This window comes from Thermobia domestica, chromosome 8 (genome assembly GCF_964235325.1).
Source record: "Thermobia domestica chromosome 8, izTheDome1.hap1.1, whole genome shotgun sequence".
Lineage (NCBI taxonomy): Eukaryota > Metazoa > Arthropoda > Insecta > Zygentoma > Lepismatidae > Thermobia > Thermobia domestica.
In genome coordinates this window covers 31041219-31050630 of record NC_137461.1, presented here as the reverse complement: position 1 = coordinate 31050630, position 9412 = coordinate 31041219, and the positions used below count along the sequence as shown (strand labels likewise).

General features: G+C 34.4%; 1 protein-coding gene across 1 annotated transcript in view; it reads left to right on the top strand.

The window, feature by feature from the left end:
- Window positions 1–1763: 1763 nt before the first annotated feature.
- LOC145691606 (brachyurin-like) overlaps window positions 1764–9412 on the top strand; it is a 29940-nt gene continuing 22291 nt past the window's right edge. Inside the window, exons 1-2 of the mRNA XM_081767010.1 lie at window positions 1764–1857; window positions 5328–5469. Of these exons, the coding sequence (XP_081623136.1) occupies window positions 1813–1857; window positions 5328–5469 (187 nt within the window). The 5' untranslated portion in view covers window positions 1764–1812. The remainder of the gene's footprint in view (window positions 1858–5327; window positions 5470–9412) is intronic.

The window sequence follows — 9412 nt, the reverse complement described above, 5'->3', positions numbered from 1 at the left end:
CTGAATATTTCCTATAATAATATCACATTTTCAGAAGCAATTTATGCGAATTAAGGCATGAACAATGAAGAGCACATATTTTCTTTGTAAAAACGATTTTTTCTCATTGATTTCTCCGTTCTCATAAAACTGAAGATGGTCCACTTTAGCTTTCAGCTCTTCATATGCAGTCATTACCGGGATATAATGTGGCGTATACGAGAGTATACGGCGCATACCCACTTAAAATCTTTGTTGTACAGCGTACTCACCCTAAATTTACGAAAGAATGAGCGTATACGCCAAATAGTCTTCCGTATATGCTATGATTTTGAAAGCGATCGAGCGTATACTTACCAAAAAATTCTAGCACTACACCACAACACACGAATGTAAAAGAGATCAAATAATTAGAATGAATGTCTGCTTGGAATAGAGTAGAAAAATCTCACTTCAGTTTAATATAAAGCATTAATAAATGCGAGAAGCATTCAAAAAGTTCCCGGAATGATGTTGCAGTTTCGGTATTAGTGATCCAATCATGATGAATCTTGAACAATACAGCCCTTAGATTACCCAATTATGACACGTGTGAACAGATCATAACAGGGGGGTGCACGAGTAGCGTAGCTGAACAGAGGAGTATGTAATGATCAGTTAGACCAATGTCGCAATTCGAGTAACGCACAAAAACATCAAATTCATGTGCAAAATGGGAAAATGTGCTTCGATAGCCTTTAAAAACAGCTTACACTGGCAGTGCTTTAAGGAAACAGCACCGGTACCCGTTTCGCAACTGTAGAAGAGATCAAACCCAACGGGACAGCTGAAGTTCGAAAAATATCAAAAAAGGACTTTCGTTGGTGTTTCTAGCAATGGCAAGAGCGGTGAAGCAAGTGTATGTTCAGAAGGTCCTGCTTGGACTTCCGCGGTGAGTGAGTGTGAAAGCGTAAACATCTCCTATAGTGAGCTGCCGAAGAGGAAGTGGTTAAAGTGGAAAATTCTCATCGTTCACCATTTACACACTTTACACATATTCGTGAAAACATTTACATACATTCACAATTACTCTACACGTACTCATTTCATTTATTTTTCACTTTATCCAACATTTTTACCCTGAACATCTGGGTAACTGGCCCTCTACTTCGCGCTGGAACTCCTTCTCGATTTTGACTATTTTCACACCTGATTATGACTATACATCTTTTATCTGGATTCGACTAATTGTTCTTTCTATACTTTAACATACATAACTAACAATTTATATTTAAATATATATTTCTTACTATACATAACAGATAATACGACTAGAAAGTCGACCAAAAAAATGCAAATGGCGGCTTCCGCCATTTGTAAAATTCGCTACAATTTCAGTACAAGTAATTCAATTTATCCACATTTTTAGTATACTAGGCTTAAAACTGATGCTCCTTTAAATAACACCAATAACGGTGAAGAAGACAAGACAAGACAAGAAGGTCCTGCTTTGAAAGTGATTAAGTAAACGTATACTTATATAAGTGCTAGAACAAAATTCCAGGAACTTTTTGACAGACCCCCGTATTAAAACAGAAAAAGCAATATCGTTATCTTTTCACTTACGTCTTTTATCTTAAAGATATATTAATTTATTTTCTATTATCATTGTCATGTTAGCCTTATCTTATATTGATCATTATAATTTCCATGCAGTTAACCTTTGTACTAATAGATTATAGATTATGTTACGTAACTTAAATTGACAATAACATTAATTAGACAATTCGACAGGTTAAGTTCAAGATCTACTTCGTAAACAACCACTTTTTTAGTTTTAGTAGTCAGTAAGAAATGAGAATTGTTTATATTATCTGTATATTCGCCGTATTTCTTCAGGTAACGTTACGAAAAAACAATTAAGTCCTTGTCAAAGATAAACTAATTGGTTTTAAGTTTCAACTTTTAGAATAAATAGTTTGTGGAAAGAATTTATGGACCAGTGCCTGTAGACCCCTATGGCATATTTTTGGATTTAGGGGGCCAGAATATTTTGCTTAAATTTCGTACTTTCTTGCTATATTTTCTGTATTTTTAAAAAGTTTAGGTTAGGTTAGGTCAGTTTAGGTTAGTTTGCGTTAGGTTAGGTTAGGATTTTTAGATTTGTTTGCCCAGAATTCTTTGCTTAAAATTCGTAACTTTATTCCTATATTTTCTGTGTTTTTGATGGCTTAGGCTAGTACTTACTAATTACCCTTATGTAACATTAACTCATTTCTCCTGTAAGCATGGTGCTTTTTTACCTGACTTTGGCCCCCGAATTCTAAACTATCCCCACAACTATTGCTACCTTTCTTGTATTTCATTATTTATTTATTTATTTATTTATTTATTTATTTATTTACTCCATTAACCAATACATGGTATTTGGAGGGTTCAGTTCACATGTACATAGTATTGATGTGAGATTATAAAACAAACATAAAATGATTTACAGAAGTGATTATACATATAGATAAAATATTTTACATTGTTATACGTATACTTCTAGATATTCTTTAACACTATAAAATTCTTTCTCCATTAGATACGTACGTTTTTAAGTTTTGTTTAAATTTATTTAAGTTTTTCTCCATTTTTATGTGATTGGGCAAAGCATTGAATATTTTATTTGCCATATGTCTGGGGCCTGTTGTACCAGTGATAATCTAGTAAAGTAAGACTTTTTATGTTGATCTCTAGTATTGTAATGATGATCTTTCACTTCATCTTCAATTTACGTTAGTCTGAAAATGGTATGCTTCATATATGCAAATAGATGGAACTGTTAATATCTTTAACTTTTTAAAATGCGCTTTGCAGCTTGTAGTGTAATGTGTTTGCAATGGTACGTATGGCCTGTTTTTGTTTAATAAATATAGATTTGTTTTCAGTTGCGTTACCCAAAATAAGATACTATACTTTATGATAGGGTATATGGATCCATAGTAGATTGTATTAAGCCTTTAGAGTAAAGGTGTCTTTTAGCACTCTTAGAGCATGTAGCCTCGGATTTAGTTTATGTATAGTTGCTTCAACATGACTACTCCACCTAAAGTGCACATCTATTATAATACCTAAAACTTTTGTTTCGTTGATTAGCTGTATGGATGGGTCATTTAGATTCATTGTGGATTTAGTGATATTTTTAGCTTGTGCTGAGTACAAAAGTATATGTTGTGTTTTCGTATTGTTTAAAACTAACTAATTACTATCAAACCAAAAGCGAAGTTTTTTTTTTTTAATGTTCGATGTACATTGTTAACAAGAGCTTCTGTATCTTTTCCCTTGATAATCACTGAAGTATCGTCAGCATAGAGTATAATTTTGGTATCTATATTCCTAGGTAGACCATTTTATATATAGTAGGAACAGTACTGGACGTAGAACCGAGCCTTGTGGCACTGAGGCTCTCTCTGAACAATAGCAAGAAATTTTCACGGTATAGATAGTGTCATCAGTTTCAAGGTAAATATGAACAGAAATACTTTTATTCACTCAGCCATATTACAACGATGACAATATATAGTTTTTGCATTATAAGTGCCACATATTTTGTTCAAAATACTCAATAATGATTAAGAAGAGAAGAAAGAGAGAAAAGAGCTGAAGCAGATCAAACCAGTTGAGACTGCTCCAAGAGCATTGCCAGAACAAACTTTAAAAGAATTGTTTTTCTTATTAACTTCTACAGTTTTTATACCAATTGTTCTATGTACTTTATTATTATAATTAGTTAACAATTCTTATAATATATCTATCCATTTCTAATTTCCTTGAGTACTATTTTTTTCCCCACAGGTTTCGTTTAAAAGTTCTGTTAAAACATTCTACGGTATATTGTTTTACAAAGACACGTGCTCAAAATGGAGGGCTTAAAATTGAAAAATTCGCAAAATATAAAATCTCTATGACTTACGTCTTCCAAGATATGACTCCTTAAATCTCTCGAATCTCTCGAAACTTTTTTTCTGGCCAACTTTTTTCTGAGTTATTATTTGATACCAAAATGTTCGCCTTTCTCTTAGGTATTGATCAATACCAATACAATCTCTCTATGACTTACGATTCTTGAGATATGGCTCCTTTAATCTCCCGAAATCAGAACTTTTTTCTGAGTTATTATTTGATACCAAAATGTTCGCCTTTCTCTTAGGTATTGATCAATACCAATACAATCTCTCTATGACTTACGATTCTTGAGATATGACTCCTTAAATCTCTCGAAATCCGAACTTTTTTCTGAGTTATTATTTGATACCAAAATGTTCGCCTTTCTCTTAGGTATTGATCAATACCAATACAATCTCTCTATGACTTACGGTTCCCGAGATATGGCTCCTTTAATCTCCCGAAATCAGAACTTTTCTGGTCAATATGTCGGGAACGGTAAGAGTGACGCGAAAAATTCCATCACTTTCTCAGGTAGTTTTTGATGTTCCATCGAATAGAGGGCTCAAAATTGAAAAATTCGCAAATAAACACACACACACAGAGAGAGAGAGAGAATTCAGTAACGAACTTCTTAAGTTCGTTGAAAATATTTCTTCAGTACATAATGTTTTCTCTTTCTTAATAAGAATCAGACGATGAAATTCTTCTCGTCCACGTCACCAAGTTTCAAAGCATTAATTTTAAATATATACAAATTATTTTTATTCAAATGTATTATTCATATCATAAGCAATATTTTCATATAAACAACATGTTCTGTATTCCATAAACAACATTATTTCTCATAACTTCATCTAAATACAATAATTACTAAATATATAAAAACTACCAAATTCTATTTCTCAAAATGACTAATCTTATAATACTATTGTAAAATTTTTCAAAATCAAATGTTTTGCAGCCAGAAACAATATTAACTATAGGTTGGACGTGTAATAAAACGGTTTAAAACTACTAATGTGTGGTTCTTTTTTTACTCTCTAAAAGAGTCTATTTAATCTTCAAAAAAGCCAGGTTTCGGATTTAAAAGAATCTAGTATATTTTGTATGAAAAAGTTTCAATTTAAGTTTTTAGATATACGTATATCAAATATGATAATTTATAATGTATATTTTAAGTTGCAAATAAACAATTGTGCAAATTTTGAAATTGGGAAATTATGTCGTCCTGCAACACATTTAGTTGTTATATGCATATTTGCATGCATAAAAAGAATGTATTGCTGAAAATGTTATAACATATCATTTTTGTTACATTTGATAGTTTTGTTCTTCTGACATATTTTCAATCTATATATATATTCTTGATAGTATATTTAGGTGACAAAATGATTATAAAAATTTGAAATTTGTTATCTTGTTTTTTTTTTTTTCAGATATGTATTTCCAAACATTCAGATCGCGATATATTGTGGGAGCAGTCGGTTGAAGATGTATTCAAAGCAAAGTTAGCACTGTATAATGAAATGCAACAGAACGCAACCACCTTTGACTTTCCACAAGAAGAGAGAGTTGTAGGTAAGATATTTACGATTGACCATAATTTTTTTTACCCATCTTGGAGAATTCCTTTCTTTATTGCATTTTCTTGTAGTTAATCTACAGTGTGGTTGTATTATTACAACTTTTCAAAAACAAAACAACCAATCACAGTTTTATTTATTGCATACATTATTAGGGCTATTAAGTTACATTTCAACGTATGCGCCCGCATTTTCCACACACTTCTGGAATCTGCAGGGGTTAAAGTGGATTTGAAAAGGAAGGGGGACGCAAAATGTCACGTCGTTCCCCTTCCCTATCTTTACGCCTATTGTAATTTTTTAAGAAGTGGGAGGACGCCATAGATATTTTATGGAAGTGGGGGGAGGACGTCTTCCACCGTTCCCTCTCACTTTTATCCCTGCAGGGACACAATCCACGGCTCTTCTTAGCATCTCAACTGAACATCTGCAAATACTTCACGGATGTTTTGTTCAAGACTGTTAATATCCCTTGTACATTGTTCCTTAGCCCAACCCCAAAGGAAGAATTCGCATGGGGTTAGATCGGGGCTACATGCACACCATTGTGTAGGTCTCCGATCTCCAAACTTCATACCAGGCAACAATCTTAGCTCTGTCGTCTACGCTGTATAGTATAGGAAAATTAGTTCGAAGTGCGGAAAAATAGTATAACAAGCTGAAAATTGGTGGATGTGTTCTTTGGATACCCCTGATTAACATACTCAAAATCCCAAAAAATCCCACCTGGGCAACATACCGTCATCTTAGAAAATGGCCGTCATTGAATTTTTTTTTTACTTAGGTTCCTTTTGAAGGCCATAACATCGGACACAAGAGAGATATTGATGTGTGGTTTGCGCGAGGTTATCGCAGACACTCCAGACTATTCACTGAAAACAACATTTAAACCTTTAATTGGAAATCTATGTAAACAAAGTATATAAAAATTACAACTGCGAAACTTTTTCGATACATATTTTCAATACAACTCGATTTTCGCTCTTTTCCGTCCGTGTTATCAAAAAAAGTAATGAAGCAAATGATGTAGAGCACACAAAAATACACAAGAATATATCCTAGTTTTGTCCAAAAACTCAAGTCTGAATGGTTTAATAGAGCGCGTAGTAAACGCGGCACCATGTGTAGTGCAGTATTTTTTTCTCCGGTTGTTATGTGCCTTTTTCATTTATATGAAAAGCAATCAAAATATTTGCACTTGAAAGTACAAAACTATATCTTCACAAATTATAAGTTCGTTAGTTTCTTACGTACGAGAAAACCAAGTATGTGAGTATATTTATTTTCCCAAATATGGAAAAGAAAATTTGATAAGCTAGGTTCTTTAATAGTGCATACCTGGCAACGCGTAAATTTGGCAACAGCGTTAACACATGTTAGCGTTGTTGTATCTACAACGGTTCGAAGTTTTTGTTGAATTTGTAGATGGCGCTGTAAACAATAAGTATTGGAGAGCTTTGCTCTCATTTTTTATTCAATTTTAACTCTTTACAATTCATTACTTTGGACAATTTTATTATTTGTTACAACTTTAATATATTATATACATTTTCAATATGTTAATGCGCCGCTTATCCTTCAGTATTATTACGTTAATAGTGTGATAAACAATTTCATTTAAAACAGGCAATTCCGCCATCTTGGCTCGTGCCATTTTAGTACATTTACTTATTTAAACAATTTATAATTAAAAACAAATATAGTGATATAGTCCACAAGGCCCTAATGGCTGGGACGTCCTTTATAAATCTCCCGTAAGGGAGGTGACTGAAAGAAAGAAAGAAAGTTTTTGTTTGTAACTCTGTCTTTATATGCAGTTTCGACAGCGTTAAAAAAAAAAAACTTGACTAGTGAACAGTGTTTGGTGGGATCAGTGGTTTTGGCTTGAAAATAAGTACCAAACTGTGCTAATTTTCGTGTTGAATAGAGTTTACAATGGATATGATGGAGAGTGTTGTATGTGTGATATGCAAAGACCCGATATCCGAAAATGTGGCTGTGATCGTGACTAGAGGGTTAGAAACTATTCGCTCCATAAGCTTAATTCGAGGAGATGACTTGCATAAGAGTTTAGTGGACAAAGAAAAAGTGACAGTGCATAATAAATGTAGGAAAGACTACACACGTCGAATTAAGAAAGTTACAGATAAGGGACAAGATTTTAGCATAAACCTACGTAAAAGTGTCGATGTGTTTGATTTCAAGGCACACTGCTTGCTATGTGGAAAACCAACCCAACCAACCAACATCCCGAACGTTTTCCCGCAGTTAGTTGTGTTACTACAATGTCATTTAAAGAAACTATCATTGCACAGGCAAAAAGAAAAAATGACGAATGGGGAAGCGAAGTTCTTCTACGGGTCTGCTCTGTGATTGACCTTGTTGCAGTTGAAGCTAAGTATCACCGAAAATGTTTTTCTACGTTTGCAGCGAAAAATCAAAATCGTCCATCTGTGGGTTATCACAGCAGGGGTCCTGAGTTGGAAAAGGATACAGCGTTTGCAAAACTGTGTGAATTCATGAAAAATGATGATGAGTGCCAATATCGTTTAGCCGATCTTCATCGGGTAATGAGTGAGTTGTCTCCTGGTGTAGAACTGTACAGTGAAGGGCGCCTTAAAGAAAGACTGCAGCAACATATTGGCCCAAGAGTAATTTTCACACACATCAAAGGCAAATCGGGTATCGTAGTGTCATTTAGAAGTGTAGTGAGCCGTGTACTAAGGGACGAATGGTTTAAAAGAGTGGAAATCAATCTCTCGAATGAAAAGAAGAGAATAGTGCAAATGGCAGCAGAGATTATCAAAGAAGATATTTGTTCTGTTGTATACACGACTGATACTTATCCATCAGCTGAAGACATTCGAAAAGGGGGTGCTGACATGGTTCCAGAAAATTTAAAACTGTTTTTGGAAACAATAACAAAGAAGAAACATTATATCAGCAGTACGGCCAAGATCATTCGTGTCACCAATTCAATTAGGTGTATCAGTTTATTTGCATAGAAGGTTTCGGTGCCGCTCAATTATCGACCTTTTCCATGCCATGGGATTGTGTTCATCTTACAGTGAAGCGATTAAGTATGAATCTTCAGTAACGGAACATGCCCCGACATTAATAGACGACAGAGCTTTCGTTCAGTATGTGTTCGATAACATAGATCACAACGTTAGCAGTGTTGACGGATATGGTAATTTTCATGTGATGGGTGGAATCGTCTGTGCAACGCCAGCTTCTTTCGTGAAAGTTGAAAATGGGGTTCTTCGTGCAGCGTCAGTGCCTTCTTCCAACAATATCGGAAGGTTTGGTTACATAAAGATCAGGACGTATAACAAGCACTACAAAAGTGGACTCAAGCATTTTTCTATGGAGGATGTTAGCATACTTAACATTAAGCCACAGAATGCTGAATTCGCTAGAAATATCGACTTGTTATGGATGCCTGGACCAAGTTGTAAAGTGTCAAATTTTGTAGGATGGAGCGGATTCATGGAAACAATAATGCAATCCGAGGAGTGTGTGGAAATATCTGATGTACTACCACTTCCAATAGTGAACATCGAACCCAGTAACATGTCGACTATATACTCCTGTTTGAAGTTTGCATCGGAGAAGTGCAAGAAACAAAATCAGTCATCATGTATCGCAACATTCGACCAGCCACTTTACGTTAAAGCTATGGACATCGTTTTAGCAGCAAATGTTGACAGCTCGCTCTCAAAAGTGATTGTACGTCTTGGAGGATTCCATTTGTTAATGTCGTTCATGGGTGCCGTTGGAAAAATTATGGAAGGCAGTGGCTTACAAGAGGTTTGGCAGCAACTATTTGCGAAAAACTCTGTAGTACATATGTTGACAGGACATTCTTACGCTAGAGCACTACGAGCTCACTTCTTAACTCAAAATGCTCTCTGCTTATTGCTTGTGACCAAAATCAT